Source organism: Stenella coeruleoalba, assembly GCF_951394435.1.
Source record: "Stenella coeruleoalba genome assembly, chromosome: 8".
NCBI lineage: Eukaryota > Metazoa > Chordata > Mammalia > Artiodactyla > Delphinidae > Stenella > Stenella coeruleoalba.
The window spans coordinates 43,249,809-43,275,415 of NC_137154.1; the positions used below are offsets into that span (position 1 = coordinate 43,249,809).

A 25,607-nucleotide genomic window follows, 5' to 3' on the forward strand; every position below is an offset into this window, starting at 1 on the left:
CAGACACAGAAGTGGGTGACAATAACAGAGAAACCCAATGCCAGGGGAGCACATGAGTGGGTTTGCCAGAGGCTACCAGGGCAGGGGAACTCGCCAAAGAAAGGGTCATGGAGGAGGTGCATTTGACTGCTTCTAGAAGAGTGTCTAGGACAGAAGGAGATCTCCAGGAAAACAGAAAGGACTGTGCCGTGGCAAAGAATCTAGAGAAACCTGCCATGTTATGTGACATGGTTTATTAAAGGCCGGCAGCAGCAGGGCGTGTGGGTGTGGAAGGCAGGGAGGGGTGGCTGGTGAGGCTGAGTTTGCCCGATGGCGGGCAGGATGCAAGGTCTGGGCAGGCAGTGGAAGCCAGGTGTGTCTTTAAGCAGGGTGGTGACCTGAGCACAGCCGGGTGGACGCTGGGAAGCTGGTCACTTAATCACCCCTTCCCTCCACACTGAGCACCAGCCTTGTGCACAGCACTGTGCCAGGCCCTGGAAGCCCAGGAAGAGTGAAGCACATGGAGCTCGTTATCCAGCTGGAGAGACAAGACTCCTCATACTGGAAACAACAGGAGAAGAAAAGCAAGTCCCAGGGAAGTCAGTCCGGTTCACTTTAATGTGTCAAGCGCTCGCCTCTAACCCACTCAGTGATCCTATGGTTGGTATTGTCCTTGTCCCGGTTTTACAGATGAGGAAACTGAAGTGCAGAGAGCAGAGGCACCTGGCCAAGGTCATGCAGGTCACTGGATCAGAGCCAGGCTGGCTGCAGGGCCTGTGCCCCAGTGGCCACCCAGCAGGCCTCCTCCCTGCAAAGCTGGGGTCCCAGGAGGGCCACTTACCCCGCCTGGAGAGGCCGACGGATCTCCTCACTGAGCCCAGCCTCTCAAGAGGGCACTGGTGCAACTCTTTAGTGATGTACAATTGCTTCACCTAGGAGCGAGAGAGGACACACAGCTGTCTGCTAGTTTTCCCCCAAACCCTAGTCGTTGCAGGGCCGCTGAACCCACCCCACCCTCTCATCGACAATGGCTGCCCTTTTCCTCTCTCGCCGAAGGACATGACCTTCAGCAAGGGAACCAGCAACTTGAGACAGAGCTGTGGATCTGTCATCCACCCAAACGTGGGGGAACTCAAGTGTGAATATATGTAATTGGCTGATTTTTAAAATTCACACCATTCTTTGTGCTATTGACTGAAGAGGTCAGAGCTTGTATGACTCTTAAGTCGATGGGAGAAAAAATAGACTCTAGGACCTCGGATGGAAAGAACTTGATATTTGATCAAGTAGATTATTTGAGAGAGGTATGCTCAGCAATGCATATGCTCAGTGACAAATAAACATACGTAAATACAGGTACATATGTGGACACACACTTACATGTGTTCTAGTTCTCTCCTGTTGGCTAGAGAGGTGCTGACTCTACTTTACTCTGTGGCTTTCCCAGAGAGAGGAACTGGCCTCACCTTTGGGCCAAGAGGCAATGGGTCCCAAAGATGTGCCAAGATTTTAGGTGACCCCCCACTTCTCACCGCTCAGTGCCTGGTGACCCACACAGGACTCCAGGCAAGGCCTTACCTGATGGGGCCTGACGCAGTTTGAGTTGAGGTTTGGGTACCGCGTCCCCGGGTCCAACGTGTACTGCTCAAAGTTCTTGTTGATGTTCTCTGGGGTCGTTTGAGGTAACAGCCGGTAAAGACTTTCTCTGGAGGAAGGCAGAGCAGAGAGGTCAAGGATTGCTCTTGCAGCCTCCGGTCTTCTCTCCACTCCTCCCCTCCACCCACCTTCCCCTGCTCCCAAGAGCTTCTTAGATCTGTGTTTGCATAACCCTTCCCAGCAATGCCTGGCCCTCCTGGTTCTCGAGATCTGCAAAGCGGGGGAGGGTCAACACGGTCAAGGGGAAGCAGGAGGGACCCTGGGAGATGGTGAGGCTGGCCTCCTCCCCAGGGCAGAGGGCAGGGACTCAGAGCTGGCAGCCCAGAGACCTGCGGTTTTGCTATAACTGCCACTCAGCCACCCTGCCTCCTGTGGCTGGTCCCCCATGACCACAGGTCTCCACACCCAAGACCAGCAGAGGCCCGTCCGCACCCGCCAGCCCTGACTTATCCTGGTCCACCAGCTGTCACAGCCACGTGGCCAGCAGCAGGAGTCTGGGAGGAAGCCCAGGATCTCAGCAGCAGAAGAGGCCTGGGAGGTGAGAGCACCCAGCCCCCAACAGAGTGGGACTCAGTGCTGCAATGGAAGCTCCCCCTAAACCTCTTCTGGTTCCTCAGTGTCCGAGCAGTGCCAAGAACCCCAACTTCAGGGCCGCCCTGAAGATTTCTCTTTGGCATCCAGGGCTTAAGGGCCTGGCCCCCACGGAAAGTCACTGGGGGAGGGAGATCATGACAGAGAACGCTTCCTTGGGGACTCCAATGATGAAATCAGGCCACATGTGGGAAGGCAGATGAGAGGGGGCAGAGGCTCCAGGTTCATCCAGCCTCACTCCCTCTCCTGCCTGAGTTTTGACCCGGCCCTGCCTCCAGCTGAGGGGCCTGCTGTTAATACTCACCTTTCAGCCAGCAGCTCCAGGGGAGGAGTTCCCTGGTCCCAGCTCTTCACCATCCACGCCGTGTCAAAGGCTGCCAGGAAGCCGCGGGCACAGCCGGTGCCCATCGGCCAGAACGGCTGCAAAGGACACATGCAAAGTTCTAGTTGATTCCAGTGATCCCCAGAATGCCATCCCATTCTATCCAGCACTTGGTGTTTGCCAGGCCTGTGCGAGGCACTGGGGGGACAGAGAGGTGACAGGCAGTCCACTGGGACTCACCACAAACACCAATAGCTGTAGCACAAAGTCATATGCAAGGGTGCTATGACACGGGAACAGCAAAATTGCTTTGGGGGCTCAAAAAGGCAGAGGCAAAACCACCCTGAGGGAGGGAGATAGAAATCAAGGAATGCTTCAGGGAAGAGTTGCATTCGTGCTGATTTTAAAGTATGAATAAGATTCTGATCTTGATCCGTTCAGAACAGGGTTGGCGAAGACTTGGTGGTGGGAAAATGACGGAGCCGGATGGAAAAACAGCCCGTCTGGTTTGGGTGCAGCAGAGAGCACGGGTGGGAAGTACCGGGAGAGAGAAAGCTGGGAGGGAGGATTGGGACAGAAGCAGGGGAGGAGCTGAGTGCTCAAGCAAGGAGCTTAGGTTAGAGTCCGCACGCAGTGGTGAGCAAGCATCGATTCACCAAGCTAAGTTCCAACTAAACTGTTCCACGTGCACCCAAAGCGTGGTTTGAAATTTGATGCTAACTTCGGATAAATACATCAACATTTTTTGGTCAGTGCTTACATTAAGATAAAAATTTACCCTTTCTGAAATCATTCATTTAATGTAAGAATCCTAGCATCTGCACATTTTCTGGGAAGAATTTTGAGCAGGGAGGCCATGGACTTTGGGGCCCACACTCCTTTCTTGCTCCTATTCGAACTCGATGCTGACAGGCTACAGAAATCCACCCAGAGGAGGAAGAAGTCTCCAACCAGCTGCGGATCTGCATGCTCTGGGAAGGATGGCCTGACCCGGGCCGCTTAATTTTGTACTTCAACCGAGAAGTCAGCCCAGAAAAACCCAGAGGGGCAAGAGAAAGTGTTCCTGCCTGTATACAGGCAGAATTGGCCCCTCTAAATTTCGTCAAAGGTCAGGCTCTGAGGCCAGGACGGGCTCGGCAGAGTCCTGCCAGTTGGCTGAGAGCCTGTCCTTCCGTTGGGCTGCAGGACAGCAGATGCTGCCAGTTAGAATAGCAATGTGGGGATCTGTCTTCCAGCAGGAATGAAGGGGCTCCAAAAGCAGGCGGTACCTCAAGCAAGCTGTCGCCCACCAGGGCCACGAGCAGCTGGTGTGACTGTCGCTCGCGCACCAGGGCTGCATTCTCGGAGGCGTACATGGAGGTGAAATCGAACATGGCCACGTCGGGTTGTCCGTAATGGTTCATGGCAAAGTCTAAAGACGGCAGCTGGTAATTGGTAGCAAAGTCTGCAGCTTCGCGTGCATAGGAAAGCAGGTTGTCCTGGTTCACATTCTCTGCACACAGCAGCATCTCTGTGTCGATATAGTCCTGGGAGAAAGAACAAGAGCACAGTGTAACAACCTGCCCCTCAAAAGGGCAAGGAGTCATACCTACTTCTTTGTGAAAGGACATGGAATGGATTTGCAGAGAGGTGAATCAAAACAGAAATAGAAAATGGGGGCCGAGGGAATAAAGAGGAACCAAATCAGCCATCTGTGAACATTGACAGAGTTATGATTAAGCATCAAATTTGGCTTTGAGCTTCCTGGCATCCAAGGCAAGAGGGAAATGTGATATATTACAGGGCTTTCCTTATCAGAAAGAGGGAAGCATAGAAATTCCTAGGGGAGGAAATTTTTTCCTGGCACTAAATTCTAAAAGAACTGTCGGACATAGGAATTTTGACAGAGAACATGGTGTTGTCATGAACAGTCTACTCAGTAATGATCCCGCAGCAAACACAGAAGCATGTTTCATATGGCTGGTTCTTGTGATAACTTTCAGTGAACTAAAAGACAAAAGAGCAAATGAGTAAGATTGATTTTATAATGGACGAAGCTAAGCTAATGTGGTCCAGAAATGCTGCAGCTAGCGGTCAGACAAGTCTGAAAAAGAAATGGGTAATTGGCATAACTCTCAAACTTTCTCTCCAAGATCAGTTACCCCTTTTCTCAACAGGCTGAGGGCTCCTCGGGGCTCTGCTTTGCTGTTACAGTGTTAATTGTTACATTTCCCTGCTGGGAGGTAGAGAACCCTGAGCTTAGAGGACTAGTGTATCCACCCTGGAGGGACACTGGCAGTGAACTATAGGATGTCTCCCAGAGTCCAATCTGCTCATTGTGTGGCTATAGAAACTAAAAGACTATCTTTCTCAGAAGGTGACACAGAAAATGCAAGTCCCTTGGGGCAGGGGGCAGGGACTAGTGTATAAGACCAACACAGGCCTTGGGTCAGTGAGATCAACAGGTCAAATTCCATCTCTGTTCACTGACTGCATAAATTTGGGCAAGTTATTGAACTTTTCTGAGTCTCCATATTCGCACTTGTAAAATGTGAATTTGTAAAATGAGACTAACAAAATCTACTCCCTATATAGGACCATGTGAGGACTGAATGAGACCGTGGACATGACTCCCTAGCCCAAAGCCGAGGAATTGGGAAGTTCTCAATGATTGGGAATTCCTGTCCCTAATAAATCAGGATGACACAAACCACACCATACGGTGAAGTGATCCCAGACCCACCGAGTGCAGCAGCAAGGGCATTTAGAAAGGTCTAAGAAGGCACATCCTCAACTACAAACAGTGACCTACTGTGGCAATTTTCCCAACAGCCACGATCTCCCAGAAATTCTAATATTTCCACATCCAAGCCACGTCAACTAAATGGAACCCAGCGCTGGCTCAAGAGCCCTTTGTCAGGTCATGGCGTCCAGGCTGGAGCTCCTATTATTCGCTTTCCTTTCTCTTACCTATTCTTACATCACATAATCACTCTCCTTCTTGAAGGTGTGGAAGAGTGAATGGAGAGATCTCAAAAATACCCCCTCTTCAAAACATGCCACAACAACCCCTGCGGAGGACCGGGTGATGGATGAATGTGGACACTGTATGACGAAGGCGGCACCTGGTGCTGAAACCACACGCAGGACTGTGGGTACCTGGCCAAGGGGCAGACCCCCCGGCTGTGCCGGGATGACAGGCACCTGGCCCAGGGCTGCTGGGAGGAGCCATAGGGCCTTGCAAGGCAGGAGGTCCCAGGTGAGCGGGCAGATGGCAGAACAGACTTGTAGGGAACAGATGAAAGCAAGGATGAGAGAGAAAAAGTGGGAACGGGGCTGTAATAAAGTGGGCAGAGCTGAGGAAGGAGCGCTAAATGAAGATAAAGGCAGGAGGTGAATTTGGACCTCATTTTGCACAGGCCCAGTTCTGGACAGAGGTGGGGAAGGAGAGAGGGAAGCAGTAAACATGAGAGAAGAGTGGGGAATCCAACAGGAAGACTAGTCACCCCAAGTGACAAGCTGGAAAGAAGCAGTAGACCAGAAGAGAAGGTCAGACAATGTCTGTTCACTGCTTCAAATGAGGGTGGACTCGGCATTGAGAGACCAGCTGTGATGTGTATACATCCACCTCACACACCTGGCAACCAAGCTCCCTCCTACTGAGGTAAGACCAAGCCTGTGTGTGCATGGACCAGCAGAGGTAGGGGCCAGGAAGGATGGACACAGCTGGGAGCCCAGAGGCAGGGTTTCCAGAGGAGAAACTTTACTCTCCCTTAAGTAGTCATAGAAAGAGGCCCAGAGATCAGCAGGAATAGATGGGGAAGCAGGTCAGTCAGTCATTCAACAAACATTCACTCAGCACCTTGTGCGTCTCGAGGAAGACACTGACCCATACAGGGACAGGAAAACAGGGGACTTGCCATTCCTCTGGGAGCGAGAGAAGAATGGTAATTTAAGTAGCTCGGGGTAGACGGGTCAGCTCCCAGCTTATGCAAATGCTATGGAGCTTGGCTGGACACCTGGAGGCTTAAGCCAGGGCTCCTGAACCAAATGGTGTCCAGTTCTCCCATGTCCAGCCATGGCCTCCAATTTCTAGAGTTCATGTCTTATACCTAGAGGGCCCTCTGCACCAGCTCAGCTGATACTCCCAGATTCTCTGAGGGAGAAGGAAGGCCTTGATGAGGACAACTGTGGGCCTGGGATCTGCTCCCAGCTCCTGCAATAATTATCGGACCACAGCGAGGAGCTCCCACCCACCTGTGCCATGACACAGAGCCTGAGAGGGGAGCATGGAGGGGCTTTGACAACTGCCAAAAAATCAAGTCACCATGAGCAACATGTTGTGGCCAGGACAAATACCCTGGGATGACCTGGGGGAACCTTAGCATCTCAGCAGGCCGGAGTACTCAGCCAGTGAAATAGGAACCCCAAGTCAAACTTGGCCTGACTTTCCAGGGGTGGGATAAACAAGAGTCTCCCTAGACCCTCCCCTGCAAAGGTACCCTCTGCGCCTGCACCCTGGACCTCAAATAGTCCTTCACTATCTGACACAGGCATCTCAATAGGGGAGGTAACTTTGGGAGGGACACCTGTGGAACAGAGGGAAAATGGGGACATGGCCTCACCTCCCCCAGACCAGATCAGCAGTGGGGCACCAGATGTTGAAACGCACTGCTCGCACATCTGCTGACTGTGCTAAGTAGGCTTCATTCAACCCCACCCTCGCCCCCCCCCCAACCCCCGCCAATTCCCAGCCTTCTGTCCAGCAGCTCGGGCTCTCAGCAAAGCCCTGAGCTGATGTGGAGGAGGCCCAGGGGAGGGCTGGGTTACTAAAGCTGTCCAGCCGGCTGCCAGCACAAGCTGGCGTGAGGATAGGCACATTCTTCTCTGACAAGCAGCAATGAATGGTCACCGTGCTGCCTGGGCTACAGGCCGACACCCCAAGAGCAGGCTGACATTGGACTGCATGATCCTTATCTTAAGGGTACAGTAGCAGCGGCAGCTGCAGGAACAGGGTCTCTGGAGGGGTTGAAACCTGACCAAAGAAGGTGCCAGCCTGGTGCTGGCCACTCCATGTGCTCCTTCCTTGCAGCCCTGCTCTCTGTATAAGCATGAAGGTGCAAAGGTAGGAAGCAGGGGCCAGGAAGCCAGCAGGACAAAAAAGCACGTGTCCAAACCAGGCAGAGAAGTTATGGAGGGAATCTACCAACTTGCTACATGCCAAGCGCTCTGTATACATTTTAAAATTTATTCCTCTGAACAATCATTTTAGATAGAAACTATTATTCCTATTCTGCAGACAAGAAGACTGAGGTTCAGAGAAGGCAAACAGCTTAGTCACAGTCCTGAGTTAATACGTGGCAGAGCGAAGATTCAACTTGAGTCTTCTTGACTGCAATAGGGCTTTCCCCCATACCATGACAAGGGGGCCGCAGCATGAAATTCACAAGTGAAACTGCCTGGATCCCACTAGGACTAGGAGCCCCCATCTGCCTCCAAAGTATGTGTGTGACCTCCCAGAAAAGGAGGCAGGGATGAGACACTTGAAAGGAAAAGACTCAGCTGATCTCTCAGTGGTTAAGAACCCACACTAACACCTGGGTAAGAATTTCAGCATTTCCCCCTCCCGCACCAGCCCAGCTCGCTGCAGAAACACCTCTGCCTCTATTGTTCGTGTGGGCTCCTCCATCCAACACACTCACGCACCACCAAGGAGAAGGGCGTGGTGGATGGTGGTCCCTTCCCTCTTCCCCCCATTACTCAGTTTGTGGCAGGATGACATATGCTCCCGCACTCGCTGATGCTGCCAGCCCAGGTCACAAAGGGAAAGACAGGACATCATGGCCAAGCGATACGTACATTAATGATGACACCTTTGTCAAGCAAGCTCTGCTTCTTGGCAGTCATGACAAAATAGTGGGTGCAGTCCTTGTAGTAAACAATGTTCTCAAGATCAATCCCTGAAAAGAGAAGGTTCATGGACTCAGTATTATTTCCTCAGCGCCTACTGTGTGTCAGGAGCCCTGCTTTGCCTCATTACAGGTCTCACTATTTACCTGCAGAATATTGGCGTTAGACAAGTTTTTAAGACATACAGGGCGAGCAAAGATAAGATCAAGTTCCAGAATTTACCCTAGTCACCACAGTCCCACAAAGATACTATTTCTTTTCTTTTTAAATTGAGATATAACATTGTGTAAGTTTGTGTACAACATGTTGATTTGACACATTTATTAAAAAAAAATTTTTATACTAATTTTTTTTTATTTTTGGCTGCGTTGGGTCTTCGTTGCCACGAGCAGGCTTTCTCTAGTTGCGGCGAGCAGAGGCTGCTCTTTGTTGCTGTGCGCAGGCTTCTCATTGTGGTGGCTTCTCTTGTTGCGGGGCACGGGCTCTAGGCATGTGGGCTCAGTAGTTGTGGCGCATGGGCTTCGTTGCTCCGCAGTATGTGGGATCTTCCCGGGCCAGGGCTCGAACCCGTGTCACCGGCATTGGCAGGCGAATTCTTAACCACTGCGCTATATTGCAATATGATTAAGCCACTGTTTTTCTTTTCTTTTTTTTAAAATAAATTTATTTATCTATTTAATTATTTTTGGCTGCATTGGGTCTTGTGCACAGACTTCTCACTGCGGTGGCTTCTCTTGTTGTGCAGCAGGGCTCTAGGCCACGTGGGCTTTAGCAGTTGTGGCTCATGGGCTCTAGGGCACAGGCTCAGTAGCTGTAGCGCACGGATTTAGTTGCTCCGCGGCATGTGGGATCTTCCTGGACCAGGGCCCGAACCTGTGTCCACTGCATTGGCAGGCGGATTCTTAACCACCTCGCCACCAGGGAAGTCCCCTAGACAGTTTCTTTTAGAACTCATAAAGCCCTTTGGGGCTGTAGACCAGTATTTCCAAGTCACAGCTGAGTACGTGCTGCAGGAAGGCACAGTGCTGTCTGTGGCATGGCAGCTAAGTGGCAACAGAACCAGGATTTGAACCCCAGCCTGTCTGATTCCAAGTCCCATCCACCATTTCCTCCATGTGACCAGAGATGTAAAGAGCTGTGTGAATTCTCCAAAGACTGCTAAGGGACATTTCTACCAATGCCCTGTTATGTGTGAAAACCCAGGTGCCCTGGTAGAAAAACTCAGTCAGAGGACTGGGTTGTATCTTTCTGTGCTTTCCACCAATTGCAAAAGACTTTATAGACTAGGTTTCTGCCTTTAAAACAAATGCCGTAAAATGACAGCTTAGCTCAGTGTTTCTCAAAGTAGGATCCCTAGCTAGCAGCGCCAGCAGCATCACCTGAGGACTTATTAGAAATGCAAATAACTGGAGCCCAACCCCAGGCCTACAGAATGGGAAACTCTGGGGGTCTGGCCAGCAATCTGTGCTCGAACAGGCCGTACAGGTGATTCTGATTCACACTCAAGTTTGATAACCACTGGTTTGGTTTCTTTGAAGGGAGAGAAAGGAAAAGAGGCAAGGCAACTTATCAGCAGTTATCACAGAGGCTGCTGGGTAACCATGGAAACCCCTTTATGACCGTTAAATAGGAAACAGCCATCAATGCACAGGGCCCCCCAGAGGATCCGAGGAAATACATCCCTCTCATTCTGTGAAGGGCATTGTTGTCCAACAATGGCCAAAAGTGATGACCTTTGCAAAGTGCAAAGGAAGCTCATTGAAACATTTGGAAAAACAAACTTGATGTCCTGTCATAATTTATATTTGGTGGTTTATTTAAGCATTTATTTTCTTGGTTTTTGAGGTGAAGAGAGGGCTGGAGAATTCTTAAATCGTTCAAAAGGACATAATATGCTGGAAGGAAATACTTTTTTTTTTATATAAAATAATGCCACCATAGTGACACTCAGAGGGTCATGCAGTGGACACACATTGCTGTGGCCAGTAAGAAGCAGAGTCTGGCTCAATACTAATCCCATTCCTAGAAAGCTATCTTACGGAAATATAATCCAAAGGAAGTAGTTTTATTGGTAACAGTAAATAACTGAAAGGTTTAAATCAGAAGTCTGCAAACTTTTTCGTAAAGGGCCAGAGAGTAAACATTTTGGGCTTTGTGGGCCATCCAGTCTGTGTCGAAAGCCCTCATGGCAATAAGGTAAACAAACCGGCCTGGCTGCGTTCTAATAAACCTCTATTTATGGACTATAAAATCTGAATTTCATAAATTTTCAATTTGTCCCCAAAATTTCTTCTTTTGATTTTTCTGCAGCCATTCAAAATATATTAAAAACCATCCTTAGCTTGAAGGCAATACAAAAACACACGGTAAGTTTGCCAACCCCTGGTTTAAATGCTTCAGCAGTGGGTGACAATATATCCACTTCAAGAGCTATTCCGACAAACCTGACCATCAGTAGGACTGGGCACAATGGACAGTATTTAAAATGTGAGGCTGAATGAGAAATGGAGACTAACGGGATTGACACTATGGTAAAAGCTCTAGCCATGTAAAAAGGAAGGATGCAGGTGGAGAATTACCGTAAAGGACTACATGAAAATGAGGACTGTGCCTGTGCTAGGTGGTGCTGGGTGTTAATGATTTATTTTTAGTACAAAACTTCTATTTAACATTGTTACACTGCCTTTTCAATGAGAAATATATATATTTCCAAATCAGGTTAAAAAGAAAGAGAAAAAATCTTAAATTTACTTAATTGGGAGCAGGAATTTCATCCCTCTTCGCCCTCACCCTGCTTTATTTTTTCTCCACTATCCTCATAGACCACCTGACATGTTATTTGATTATTGGTGGTCCCTCCGCAACCCATAGAATATAAGCTCCGAGAGAGGGGGTTTACTTGTTTTGCCCACTGCTCTATCTCACGCCCTTGAACAGCATTTGGCACATAGTAGGTGTTCAATAAATATCTGTTGAGTAAATGAATGAATCCCTTCTTTCTTCAAGTCCCATGGTTTGGGGACAACTGATGCCCCTGGGTGAGTGTCGTGCCCCACCCCCGCCCCGGCATCTGTGACTGTTCCTGAGGGAAAGGGCAGCGGGTGCACTGATAAAAGCACCTATGCTTCTTCAGGGACCACCCACAGGTTACTGGCTCCCCCTCAGAGCGCTCCGGGATCTCCACATTGGCGTCCGGCCTAGATTTACCAGCCTGCATTAGGATGGTTTCCGTGGCTGTCCCTCCCTAGACAAGGAGCCACTATTGGGAGGGTACCATGTCAACCTCGACTGTGTATCCCATGACATTGAGTGTGGGCATTCAATGGGCACTCAGTAAATGTCTCCTGAGTAAATAAATGTTTATCTATTTTCATGTACAACATCTAGAACTTTCCCTCAAGAATCCCTCTTGTCCCCGAAGGAATCCTGCCCATTATTAATCCTAAAGAGAAATCCCTGCTTCCACTTTATCAGCGTGAGTCTCCTGTTCCCAAGAGCTGGGAAAGCTGAGTGCCCTCCTCCCCCAAGCCCTGTACGCTACAGAGAAGCATGGACGATGGCCTGGTTTGGAGAAAGGTGAGGGTCCCACCTGTTTCTTCTTTAAGATCCTGAAAAAATTTCTGATTGAAGATGAAAGCCACGCCGCTAATCTCTTCCACCTTGGCCTCAGCTGTGCTGTTTCTGTTTATGAAGTTGGCGGTGATCGCAATAGCCAGCTTCCCACGGAATTCTTTTCTTCTGAACCCTGTGGGAGGAAAATGGGAAAAGTGGGTCTTTCTTCTGGATTTGGTGTGAAAACTGGAAAAGATTACTGAGAAAGCTATTCTCAGATGGCCGACAGGCCAGTGAAACCAGAACTTTGGATCTAGAGAACAGGCGGCAGGCAGAAATGCTGAGGTTTGTCCCCGAGGAGAAAACCCGTTGGAGGCCTTTCAAAGTCTGTGGGACTTTTTCCTTTTCTAAGATCTATAGGACCAATTATCCTGGTTAGGCTTCCACAAACAAAAGGCTAAACTGTGCTTCTCCAATGGGCAATCACAGGGCTCATCCTTTAGAGGATGTGTTAGGCATTGCTGCAAGGAAGTCTCATGAAAGACTCATCTGCACTTTAAACTTATACAATTGAAACTACATTGTCAGCATTTCTCACGGTTTCTTTTTTCCCCCTTTAAACAGTAGAATTATGAGACTGAATTCCTGTGCAACAGAGATTTTAACAAATTTTCTTTCTACCTCCAGTCCATAGTGACTGGCACTTAGTACACAGTCAATAAATGTACAATGAATAGATGGAACTCTAACTTGCAATTATTTTAGTTCAGTGATTAATCGAGGCTCTTACAGTTTTCACCGGTATACATTGAAATCGCTTTTTAATGGCCGTAAGAATTCTGCACCCAATTATAATATGGGTTTTTTTTTCCTCCCACGCTGACAGGCAATTCCAGGACAGCGGCTGGGTGTCCTACACTTCAACTCAATTCTGACACTATCTACTCAGAGATGGCATCAGATCCCACAGGTTAAGGGCTCAGTCCCACCAGATTGCCCCCCACTTCTGATGCCAATTATAAGCCCATGTTGTCACCTGTGCTTCTGACTAACCAGCTATAGATTGTAGGCTCAAGGACTCCCTCCTTGGATTTGATTAATTTTCTAGAGTGGCTCTCGGAACTCAGAGAACATTTTACTTCCTAAACAACTCGGGAACAGCCAGCTGGAAGAGATGCTTAGAACAAGTTATGGGGAAAGGGCATGGAGCTTTCACGCCCTCTCCAAACAACGTGTTCACCAACCCGGAAACTCTCCACACCATCTCCTTTGGGTTTTTGTGGAGGCTTCATTACAGATGTCGGATTGATTAAATCGCTGGCCATTGGTGACTGAACTCAATCTCCAGCCCCTCTCCCCTCCCAGGAGGTCAGAGGGTGGGACTGAAAGTTCCAACCCTCTAATCACTTGTTTGGCGCCCCTGGCAACCAGTCCCCTCCCTTCCTTAGGTGCTTTCCAAAACTCTCTTCATTAACATAAACTCGGTGTGAAAAGGAGCTTGTTATGAATAACAAGACACCCATTTCACCCTTATGGCTCTGAATTGATTTCAGGAACCACGGACAAGAGGCCAAATATCATAACAAAAAATGCTCCTATTTGCCCTTATCGCTCAGGAAATTCCAAGGGTTTGGGTAGCTGTGCCAGAAAGGGGACGAAGACCAAATATAATTGCCTTATTATAAACCACACTATCACAGGCAGTTGCCCAGAGGATCACAAGCAGGTGGTCCCATTTCAGTGGACCACCTCCTCCTAATCCCTTTTCTTTTTAGCATCTGTCTTTTCCTGTAGCCCTGAACTTCCCCTCCATCCCAGGTACTGCTGTTTACTTTGCTTAATGCAAGGCATTTGTCTTGCTAGCAGACAGAACCATTGGCTTCAGCACCTGTGGGAATTCCCCTCACATTGGCTTACCAGACACTGAAGCCTCTTGGCGATTCCCACACTTCTTTGTCAAAAATCCCTTTGACTAAAAAACTTGGGTTGGGATTCCCTGGTGGCGCAGTGGTTAAGAATCCGCCTGCCAGTGCAGGGGACACGGTTTCGAGCCCTGGTCCGGGAAGATCCCACATGCCGCGGAGCAACTAAGCCCGTGCGCCACAACTACTGAGCCTGCGCTCTAGAGCCCGTGAGCCACAATTACTGACCCTGTGTGCCACAAGTGCCAAAGCCCGCGTGCCTAGAGCCCATGCTCCGCAACAAGAAGCCACCACTATGAGAAGCCCGCACACCGAAACGGAGAGTAGCCCCCGCTCGCCATGACTAGAGAAAGCCCGCGCGCAGCAACGAAGACCCAACACAGCCAAAACTAAAATAAATTAATTTAAAAAAATAACCTTGGGTTTCTATACATTACTCCCTCATTTGGGTTCTTCATTAGACCTTTGTGGAAATGGTCAAAATGGCCACTAGTCTCTAGTATCTAACTGGGGTGATTTTGCCCCCCAGGGGCATTTGGCCAAGTGTGGAAATGGTTCTGGTCGCCACAACTGAGGGTGCCGCTAACGATCCTACAATGCACAGGACAGTCCCCACCACAAAAACTGGCCCCCAATTGCCAACAGTGCCCATTGAGAACCCTGCTCTAGTCTGCTTACCTGGTCCTCAGTTGCTCAAGTGGTTCTCCCCCTTCCTGCCCTGCTTTTCATGTTCACAAAATATCAAACCATCCCTCAAGGTGATCATGGATCCTGGATTTTTATATTCACACTTACAGTTTTCTCAAACCATCAGAATGGGCTCAAAAATTCTAATAGTACAGCATTCAGGTTGGCAGCTTAAAATTTTTGTTTGATATCCGTTATTGATTGCTTGGGGCGAGGGAGTGGGTATGGAAGTGAAGAAAGAGGAAAGGAGCAGCGGGTGTATAGCAGGTGGGAAGTGCCTCAGCTAGGCAGACTACGTACGCATTCTGAGCTCTGTGAGATCAGCCCTAGTTTAGGGAGGGTGTTCTGTCCTCAGGGAAGGTGCCCTCCCCAGCAGACATCTGCAGCCTGCAGCCCTTGAGCAGGACAAGCTCAAAATGCAGACCTGTCGGGCTTCCCTGGTGGCACAGTGGTTGAGAATCTGCCTGCCGATGCAGGGGACACGGGTTTGTGCCCCGGTCCGGGAAGATCCCACATGCCGCGGAGCGGCTGGGCCCGTGAGCCATGGCCACTGGGCCTGCGCGTCCAGAGCCTGTGCTCCGCAGCAGGAGAGGCCACAACAGTGAGAGGCCCGAGTACCGGAAAAAAAAAAAAAAGCACACCTGTCCCCAGCGCAAGAGATGCCATGTGGGACCACTTTGTCCTCATCCCAGGGTCTTAAATTAGTACAGCTGGTGCAAATTAGTATAACCTGTGCACCAATTAACCTTGGGGCTGGGGTGGAGGTGATTGAAGGCATTTCTCCACAATGGCATTTCTTCCTCTCTCAGCCTGAATAGATTCTTCTCTAAAAACATGTTAACACTTCCAAATTTAGAAGTAGAGAGGCACTGTTTTGTTCTTTGACAGTTTGGGCAAAACTTATCTTACTGCCCAGCAGTGAGCATGCTTTAAAGTTATGAGAAGAGGTGGGGTTCTCCTTCCGGGGTATTATACTTCACAGTAAACCAGAACCACGAAGAGTATGAAAATGGTTCTCTTAGTTGGAAGAAGTAAGTATGAAAGCGCTTAGCATCATGGCTTTCACACTGGCAGATGCTTAGTAAATGTATGTTGATTTTTTCTTTTAATTTCCGTGGTGCTTTTCTTTTATAAAACATTTTTACATTTTCCCAGCCCTTAAAGCAATCTTCTGAGAGGTTCTATTATCCATGTGTTATAGTTGGGAAAACAGAGGTTCAGAAAGTATCAAATGGCTGTTCTCTAAACACGCAGCCTCACGCACAGCAGGGCAGTCTGGCCTTCTATCAAGACCCCCATCCAGCTTTGGCACCTGCCATCTTGCCCCCCTTCTCCACACCCTTCCTGATATACCCTTTCCCACTCCCATCCCTCCATCCTCAGCCCCAGGAAGAAGAAGAGTCTTCACCTTCCAGCGTGTTCCTGCGGCCATCGGCTCCAATGATGACATCAAACTCAAACTCTGACAGAGAGTGGTCTGCAGGGAGAAATTCTGCCCGCCAGCCAATTTCTGCCAGGACAGAAAAATGAGATGAGTTGGCAGTGAGAGATGGCAGGACAGAGTGATTACATGCCCTCTGTGTTGGTCGTGAGAAATGGATAATGCCACAGGTACGGGCACCCCAGACAGAGGCTCCAGCGGAAAGACCCAAGCTGTCCAGATTCACACTTGAATTTGGAGTCCTTCTGGCTTTAGCTTCAGTTCAATCCAGGACAAGGTAAACCAGCAGTGCTAACTCCACGCCTGGTTTTACTGGTTTCTATAAAGGGTGGGAGTCTATCCTAACGATCCTCACACCAGTCTCACTTGCACCTTATTTAACTCAACAGATTCTACCATGTTCTCTCTGTATCCCCCCATTCCTTGGTCCCCTCCCATTGCTAAACAGAACTAAAAGCTTGTGCAGGGTATAATGAAACCAGCGTGAATTACTACTTTATTATGCTCAAACGTTCTTGTTGGGCAATACACAGTCTTTTATGAAACCATTTTCAGGTGCAATCTTGCTGGTTACCCATAATTAGGATTTAACACCCACTAGGGGTCTGGGAAAGGTTAAGAGCACACAGGTCTCAAAGTTAAATTACAGCTGCTGTCCTGCCGCAAAAGCCAACTAACATCTCCCCTAAATTCTCAATATTCTGGGCAGAGGATGGGAGAAATCAGAGTTGTAACCTGCATGTGAAACTATGAGGTCCCTGACATGAAGCTGGACCAAAAACTGAAAGCCCAGCCCAGCAGCAGAAGAGTTTGATAGTAAGTAAGATACAGAGGCATCATGAACAAGCTCTCTGACCATGATGTATATAAAAGATCAGAATTTATATAAATATACTAATAGGAACAAGAGATGAATTACTAAATAAGACATACCTACAATGGGTGAATTTTGTGGTTTGTAAATTATTCTTCAATAAAGCTCAAAAATATTATATACTAAATAATATTTTGAACATTTATTTCATATTTGCTCTAGAAACTTCACTTTCTTTACTGGATTTTAAAATATCATGTGGGTATAATAAGTGTATCCACATATCTATGTGTGTATACACACAGCTTGAAGAGTATGCGAAGGAACTTTACCAGACAACCGAATCTATGTCTTTTTCCTACTTACTACTTAGACTTCAACTGTCCAACTACCGCCTCGTAGTGACAGGGTAACCAAATTATATGTTAAATACTTAATAATAAATCTCCTGGGAGCTGAAGAGCAAAGCTCAAGTGACAGCAGTGGTCCAAAAAGGTAAAAGATCCTTTGATGAAATTATGCCAAACGGCTCTCAGTAAGAATAACCTTAACAGGAACGTCCTCTAAGAGCTGCAAATATGATTTCCGTTTTGCAATATCTGATTTCTAGACCAAAAGGAAAATTATACTGTACTTTGATTTTCTTGATCTTCAGGAGGCTCTAGGACCTTCACGAACTCCACATTCACATGGATTTCAACCCCCAATATCAAGGCCACCTTGAACAGGATGAGCTGCAACTGACGAATACCTGAGGGGAAGAGATGAACTGTCAGTAGCAATGTCTGAGTGCCTCCTGTATACAGAACACTGTATTATCACTGCTCAGTGATTTCTGAGCATAGCAATATAGAGGCATGCCTCCTTTTATTGCACTTTGCTTTATTGCACTTCCCAGATATTACATTTTTTACAAATCGAAGGTTTAAGGCAACCCTGCATCAAAGCAAGTACTCCCGGTGTCATTTTTCCAACAGCATTTGCTCATTTTGTATCTCTGTGTCACGTTTTGGCAATTCTAGCAATATTTCAAACTTTTTCATTATTATTATGCTTGTTATGGTGATCTGTTATCAGTGATCTTTGTTGTTACTATTACAAGAAGATTACAACTCACTGAAGGCTCAGATGATGGTTCGCATTTTTTAGCAATAAAGCATTTTAAAGTTAAGGTATTTACATTGTTTTTTAGACATAATTCTGTTATGCGTATATACTGAAAAGACTATAGTATAGTGTAAATATCACTTTTATATGCACTGTAATTCATGTAACTCACTTTATTGGGATATTCGCTTTATTGCGATGGTCTAGAACTGAACCTGCAATTTCTCCAAGGTATGCCTGTACCAATAACGATCATTACTGAGCACTAATTATGTGCTAAGCACTCTGTGTTCTCTCATTTAACCCTTACAGTGCTTTCTCATTTAACCCTTACAGTGGCCCTTCGGAGTAATTATTCTCGTTTTATTTTTTTTCTAATGAAAAAAAAATTTTTTTTTTTTTGGCTTGCCGGATCTTAGTTCCCCAATCAGGGATTGAACCCGGGCCCTTAGCAGTGAAAACATGGAGTCCTAACCACTGGTCACCAGGGAATTCTCTATTCTCATTTTAGAGGTGAGAAATTAAGGCTCAGCAAGCCTAAGTGACTTGCTCAAGCTCACACAGGAACAAAATTGGAATGTGGACCCAGATCTGTTTCCGAGACTGTGCTCTAGCTGTTAGGTAATCCTCTAACTGTGCTCTAGCTGTTAGGCTCTCTCTTTCCTGCCTCCTTCCTGAACCGGGCTGTGGGTGTGATAAAGTGAAGATGGAAAGAGGCGTAAACAGAGAGACGGCAAAGAGCCAATACGTAAAGTCAGAGAGCAAACGGCTCACCCTGTGGGGGACTCTACCTAAGCTCTCAGCCATCCAGGGTAAGGGGTGGGGTGGTGACTCCTCCCCACAAAGCTGGGCTCATGGTTTCCCACCTCCTACCCACTCTCCTAAACTCCCCCAAGGAGTGGCTCCTTGTTTCTCTATTTTGTTCCTGCCATTGAGTACAAATGGGCATGCCTTCAAATACATTTCTGAGAGCATAAAGTTTCAAATTATCTGTGGGTCCCTCTGTATTTTGTGGGCTTCGCTCATTTAACATTTATTGAACAGCTACCATGTGTCAGGTGCCATGCTAGGCCCAGGAGACATGGAACACTGTCTAACAGAGGAAACATGTGTAAACAGAATGGGGCAGGGCTTGGGGGCTGGGGGCAAGGTGGGTTGCAGAACAGGCCCTGAGCTGCAGTCCTGAAAGCCAAGGGAGGAGGGACCAAGATACCAGATCCCATGGAGAGATTAAGAAAATGAAGACTACAGGAGGCCAGGGCACGGGAGGTTGGGAAGCTTCTGGAATTTCTTTAGCACAGTGGCGGGAAGAAATCAGACCGCAATGGAAGGTGGCATGAGTAGAAAGTATAGGCAAAGTCTATGTCACCTCTTTCTAGAATAAACACTTTGAGATGAAGAAAAGTAATGGGCTCTATCAGAGGACTGGAGGGCAGTGTGAGGTAAGGGCAGGTGAAAGGAGGGAAAGCAAGAGGGCCTAGAGTTGGAGAGGAAGTGGCCAGCTCGGCCTCTGGCCTCAGGGTGGGAGGAAGGAATGGGTACTGGGGAGAGGCGAGGGCAGGAGGAAGGAGAGGGGGCTGGAATGGGGAGTGCCCGTCAGCACTGGGAACTGGAGGAGGATACCGACACAGGACAAGTGGGGAATTGCGGAGCAGTGCCGAGGACCAGGTCACAGCTGGGGCTGGAGACCATGGGTCAGTCTGAAAGGAAGCCGATCAGCTGGGGCTTAAAGAACCCAACCCACCTCCTGCCTGGAAACAGGCCGTGGGGGAGGCCTGGCCTCTCTTCACAGTTTCAACGTTCTTCGTCTGTCTGGTTTTGGCACCCAGTAGGTGCTCAATAAATTCTCCCTGCCTCTCTTCTCGCAGGTATTAGAGCTGCCCTTGACAATGATCACTCTGAACGTTCGAATCTCCGTTCCAGTCCTGCCAGTGCTTCTGCATGCTGGCATATTTCCAAGGACTAGGGGTTAAATGGGGGCCCCATTAATGAGGCAGTGAGGAGCTCCCGGCCGTCAAGGCAGCCTGGCAGCCTGGGACCTCCCAAGACCTCCTGATGCCCAGCTCTGCCTCTCAGCAAGGCTCGATGGGAAAGTGGTGCATAATGCTGTCATTCTAGATTGGTACCAATATACATTCTTCTGTGGGTGGTAAGGAATATCTGGAAAGCTGACACTGCAGCTTTCTGGGCAAATCCAAATTTCTTTCCAATGGACTCTTGGAATTTTCTCATCCCGGAGTGGGAACAAACCCTGGGCCACTGCTGGTAAGTTCTCCTGTATCTGACTGAATCACACCCTGTCTGGCTGATAATTCCCTCCAGTTGTTCCCGCCCTAACCCTACACCCTTTTCCCATCAGTGCCTGGGCTCATAAGAACATGGCTCTCAGGGTTCTCCTTCCACTCACTGGTTGAGAGACTGCAGCTCTGAATTAATTCTGGTTTAGGGATCCCGACTGCTTCTTGCTCACTGTACCCCACTGAATGCAAAGCACTTCCTGAGCACCTACGACCTGCCAGGCACAGAGACAGCACATTTCACATGTGACCTCATTTAATCCTCTCGGCCCTCCTGGTAGGCAGGCATCAATCACATTTAGGGGAGACAAAACTGGGGCTGGAAGAAGATAAAGAATCTGAGCCAAGTCACACAGAAAATGGACAAGACAGATTTTGGACCCAAATGTGTTCAAATGCTTGAACTCTCTTTAACTTCCCTTTTATGAGTCATGATTGCTGTATATAAAATGGCTCAAGACCTCCTCCCTGCAGAGCATGAGGAGGGAGGCTGCTCTTCCAAAGCCTGTCTGCACAGATCTTGCCTCGAGAGACCCAGGCCTAAGTAACGTCAGAGCGGGAGGCCTCGGTGCTCACCTTGCCCCAACTAAGCATTCAGGGATGGCCCGGGACCTGAAGTCCATGTTCCCAATTCCCTTTCTTTTCTGGGTGAACCCCCATCACGATGGTCTCTCTCTTTTTAAAGTTCAAGGAAACCTGGTATAGGATCTGTCAATGGTGGCATTCCTCTGTTCTAAAACCTGCCCTGGTTCCCCAAACAGGCAACACGGTGTCCCAACTCCTTTACCCAAGAGGTCACTGACAACCCGGCCCATTGAATGGTTTTACGTGGCTCCCTCTTCTGAGCTCCTTTAGCAAGTCTGACTGCTCTGTTAAAGCACATTTTATTACTGACAGAATCTCAGTGAGTTCTCTGAGGGTGCAGACTCTGTTACTTACCTCTGCCTCTGTTTCCCATATTTCATTCATTCATTCAACAGAAGTCTATTGAGCATCTACTATGTGTCAAGTACTCTTTTATGCCCTGGAGATACTCTGGTGAATGAGACATACCATGATCCCTGGCCTCATGGTGCTTCCAGCCTAGTGGGGCACAGCACAGGGCCTGGAATTAAATGTCTGCCAGTTGGACGTGTGGAGCCCCCAGAGACCTGCAAGATGAAATATCCTGGGGTCTCCACAATGTGGAGATATAACCCACCCAGGGTCAGCCCCCTCCCCACATGGGGTGTCACCAGTGGCTCCACTCACTGATATGGTCGATGGAGCCGGCACAGAACTTCCCATAGAACTTCTTGGCTCCCAGGCCCCGCAGGTCATGGATGGTGAAAGGCCAGAGGTGCAGCACGTTGTTCCGGGAGAAGGTGTCCCTCTTCTCCACCACGACCACTTTGGCCCCCAGGTAGGCAAGTTCAATGGCAGTGCGCAAACCACATGGTCCTCCTCCAATGATGAGACACTGCAGAGGGGAGAAAGGAGAAAGGCACTCAGCAACCTCTAGCCTTGCAGACACAAGCCCCTAGTCAGCAGCGTAACTGGGAAGCAAACCCCCATCCACCCAAATCAACCAGTGAGTGCAAACCGAGCACCTGTTAGGACCCGCCATTCATCCATCCGATGTACATTACCTGTGGGCCTACCACACACCAGGCACTGTGCCAGACGCCGTGAGGGACACAGAGGTAAAAGGATTCGGGGGAGGCACAGTAAGATACACGTGAGGTTCAGAGTTAAACTGAACTGGGCTTAAATCCCAGCTCTGGCATTTAACCTCTTAGTTCAAGGTGGATGGAGAAAAGGACACTTTGGGGGAAAGGAGGGAAAGGAGAGAAAAGAGACAAGGGTTGGTCTGGAACTAGACGCCGAGAGTCTGAAGTGTCAAGTGAAAGAGTACATGGTCTTGGCCCTGTAGGCAATGGGGCCATGTGGGCAGAGGTGACAAAACAGGACTCTGTTCAAGTCCCATGCTAGGTCTCAACGGACCCTGTCACACTGAACAAGACAAGGGTCCTTCCCCAAGGAAGCTACAGCCACTTAGGAAAGAAGGGAAGACACATAATGACCTACCAAACTAGTTATGCTGGGCAAAAGTCCTTCCATTCAAATAAAGTCTTGTGTGCAGCACCAATCCAATAAAAACGGGAAAAGGGTGATATTCTGGCTGAGAGACATCCCCATGCAGCAGCCTGCCCTACTCCCAGGCAATTCCTGAACCACCTTCAAGAGGCAGGAGTTCAACTGGGGGGTCTAACTAACTGGGGATACCCCAGCAAAGTCACAGGGAAGGAGATCTGCATCCACACCCCACTGCTTGACATTGCACAGGCATCTGGAAACATTCCTTCTGCTTGGGATCAAAACTTATCTTAAAAAAATGCGTTCCCCTTCCCCTAGCTATATTCCATCATCCAGTTATCACTCATCTGGGGCCTCCAGACTCCCAAAGGGGAACTGCAAATAAGCATATCAGAAGCTCCCACACCACAATCAGTGTGGCTTACTCGTTGGAACCTCCCAGAGAGTTGGTGGAAACTCTGTTAGGGGAAATGAAGTCACCGCTGAGATACAATTCACTCCAGAGACAGGGAGCGGGTATACAAATCCTTTTGCTTCCTTTCTGGTTGGAGCTGACTGCAGAGAACCAACTCCCCCAAGCACAGCTTCCCTCTTTATCTCACACCCCAAACAGCTCCTCTGGCTCAGACATAGCCAGACCATGACGGGCATTTCAAAGCAAGACTCCAAACCCCGACACTCTGAGGTTGGCTTCGGGGTTAAGTCTAGATTCACTGCATTTCTTTGCAGTTAGCGCATCTTTTCCTGTTTGCTGAGTTCTGTCACTCCCGGGCCAGGGATGGAGTGGGGTGGGAGGATGTGGGGTGAAGAAGGGCAGGAAGGGCAGGAGGGCAGGAGGGGAGCCCTCCTGCATCCTTCTATCATCCACCAGGCCTGACCCAGCACCGCTCCCGGGGCCAGGCAGGGGACCCCATTCCCACCAGTTGGGGGTCTGCTGTACATTTCTCACGCAAACAGTAGCTGGCGTACCATTTCTGACCCTCCCAGCTAAACCTGAAATCCCACTGATGAAAGCTCAGTTTTCCCACCACCCTGGGCGCCAGCTCATACTTCGGGCCTGAAATTTCAGAGACGCCAGTCATACCCAAAGCAAATACCAATGGGCCTAATTACATAAAGGGAGAAAATTCGGTACAGATGTTATCAAGACAGGAGAGAAGGCTTGCTGGCCGAGGCCAGGCCCGTTCCTCTAGGAGCACACTTGTTATGATTAACATGGGAACTCGGAGTTCTGACAAGAAGCCGAAAACCGCGGCTGCTACGTGCCTGGGCAGAGGAGCGGGTGAGAAGAGGGCTCCCCTGACCTGCGCCCATGGTTGACGCTCTGGATGGCGAGCATAGTGCAAACAGACCACGAACGCAAAGCATTGCGATAACTCAATCCAGAGGAACTCTCCACCTTTCCCAGACGCATCCGGGCTTCACTGCTAAGGACTCGGTGCCAAGGAACAAAAATTTTTCATTAAAACTCAGCCTTGAGGCCGAGCCCCAAATTAGATTATACGTTCCTCCCACAGGCTCTGTCCTTAGTGCTACCCCAGAACTAAGCTCCACGTGTTATAATTATCTGCATCTGATTCCCAGGCCAGTGCAAAAGCTCCTCAAAAGCTGTCCCCACGTCCAGTACAGGGCCTGGCACACAGGAGGGCTCAATAAAGAACTGATGGATGAAGGAATGTCCCACACCCTCACGGCCCACCCAGTTCTTGCTGTCCGACTGTAACAAGGATGTTCGGTTCACGTCAGCTAGGGTTTATGTCTGCATTTCCCACCCAGGCTGGGGGAGCTGGAGTCTGCCAAGGCCACCAGGATCACGGATGTCAGCAGATCTGTGTGCTCAGGCGACATAAATTTATTACGCAGTGGGGAGCAGGGCAGATCCAACACCAGCAGGAAGTCCACTGTATAGATAAGCTTGGCAGTGCTTAGACCTCCACGTTCGTGGAGAGAGACAAACACCACATGGAAAGATCATCTCTTTATTTATCAAAGGTTGGGAAGAGCGGATGAGGGGCCTCACCCACTGTCAAGGCACAGGGCTGGGGCAGCCCCAGCTCACACAGGACCCCTGTGCTCTCCCAGGGGAGCCCTACAAGCACTACCCACTTCTTGGTGACACGGTGCATCTTCCAACCCCTAAATGGGTAGGTGTGCTGGGACTGGTGCCAGGAATGCTAGAAGGATCGGTCCCCGGAGGGAGCCGCTGAGTGGAGCAGGGGCTAAGCCAGGGTTAGCCGTCCGGAGGCTTGATTTCCACTTCTGAATTCTGCCTCCAGTTTCCTTGGGGGCTCCGTGTGCAGACAGCCCAGTGGGGTGGGGCAGAGAAAGCCAGCAAGCACTTGCAGGCAGCTGGCAGACCAGCTGAGTGAGCCATTCACAAGCTCACTCACCCAGGCTCTGCACCTCACTGAAAAGGATGATTATAGGATCTAAACTATACCACACTCAGCACTTTCTACTTGCGAGGCACTGTCCTAATCATTTCATGTATTTCATCCTTCCAACTGCCCTATCTATGAGATAACTGTCATCACCGTCTCCACTTTGTACGTGAGGATACTGAGGCATCGAAAAGTTAAGCAACTTGCTCCAGGTACTGTTATTACCCCCATATTTGAGCTAAGAAATGGAGGCAAAAGAGGGTCAGAAATTGCTCTAAGGTGGGTCACCTAATGAGGAAGTGGTCAAGTTTGGACACGAACCCAGGCAGTGTGGGTCCAAAGCCTGTGCTCTGAACTGCTTGTCTAACCAGGAGGATGGACCACAGAGGGTGCGGTCAGGATGAAGGGAGGCCAGTTTTCGCTCCTTCCCTGCACCCAGCACACGTGGGCCTCCTGAATGGAGCTGTGTTCAGTCTGAGTGCACAGGGCCTCTGCATGGAAGGCCTGAGCCTGCGTCTGAGCTGAGCTTCCCTGGGATGGAAATTTATAGGCTGGACGAAGCTAGAGCCCCTGCAAGTCCTCGGAAGCCACTCAGGCAGGTGCCACAGCAGTGGTGGTTTGGGCATGGACAGTGGCAGCCTCTCTAGTGCCTCCGGAGACCTGGAAGCGAGCTGAGTGACACAAGGTCACGTGTGGTGTCGTCTCCCTGGTAGCGGCAGCCCTCCCGGCATGCTGACCCACAGGCCAGCTCCCCGGGCAGTGCTCTGGTTCCAGGGACGTGCCCTCGCGTTTCCTGGCGTGGCTTCGCAGGCTCACCAGCTCTTAGGGCAGGCCACTTATCTAAACCCAGGCAGGAAGGCCCTGACTATTACTGGGTTACCACAAGTAAAAAC

General features: G+C 49.3%; 1 protein-coding gene across 2 annotated transcripts in view; it reads right to left on the minus strand.

Moving 5' to 3' along the window:
• The window catches only part of MICAL2 (microtubule associated monooxygenase, calponin and LIM domain containing 2), a 223,985-nt gene that overhangs the window by 114,882 nt on the left and 83,496 nt on the right, over positions 1–25,607 (minus strand). For both annotated transcript variants that reach the window (XM_079930564.1, XM_079930563.1), the window contains exons 4-12: positions 21,509–21,716; positions 17,488–17,604; positions 16,007–16,108; positions 12,027–12,182; positions 8,387–8,487; positions 3,817–4,074; positions 2,531–2,646; positions 1,558–1,684; positions 821–911 (exon numbers count right to left, since the gene is read on the minus strand). In XM_079930564.1, coding sequence (XP_079786690.1) covers positions 821–911; positions 1,558–1,684; positions 2,531–2,646; positions 3,817–4,074; positions 8,387–8,487; positions 12,027–12,182; positions 16,007–16,108; positions 17,488–17,604; positions 21,509–21,716 — 1,276 coding nt within the window. The remainder of the gene's footprint in view (positions 1–820; positions 912–1,557; positions 1,685–2,530; positions 2,647–3,816; positions 4,075–8,386; positions 8,488–12,026; positions 12,183–16,006; positions 16,109–17,487; positions 17,605–21,508; positions 21,717–25,607) is intronic.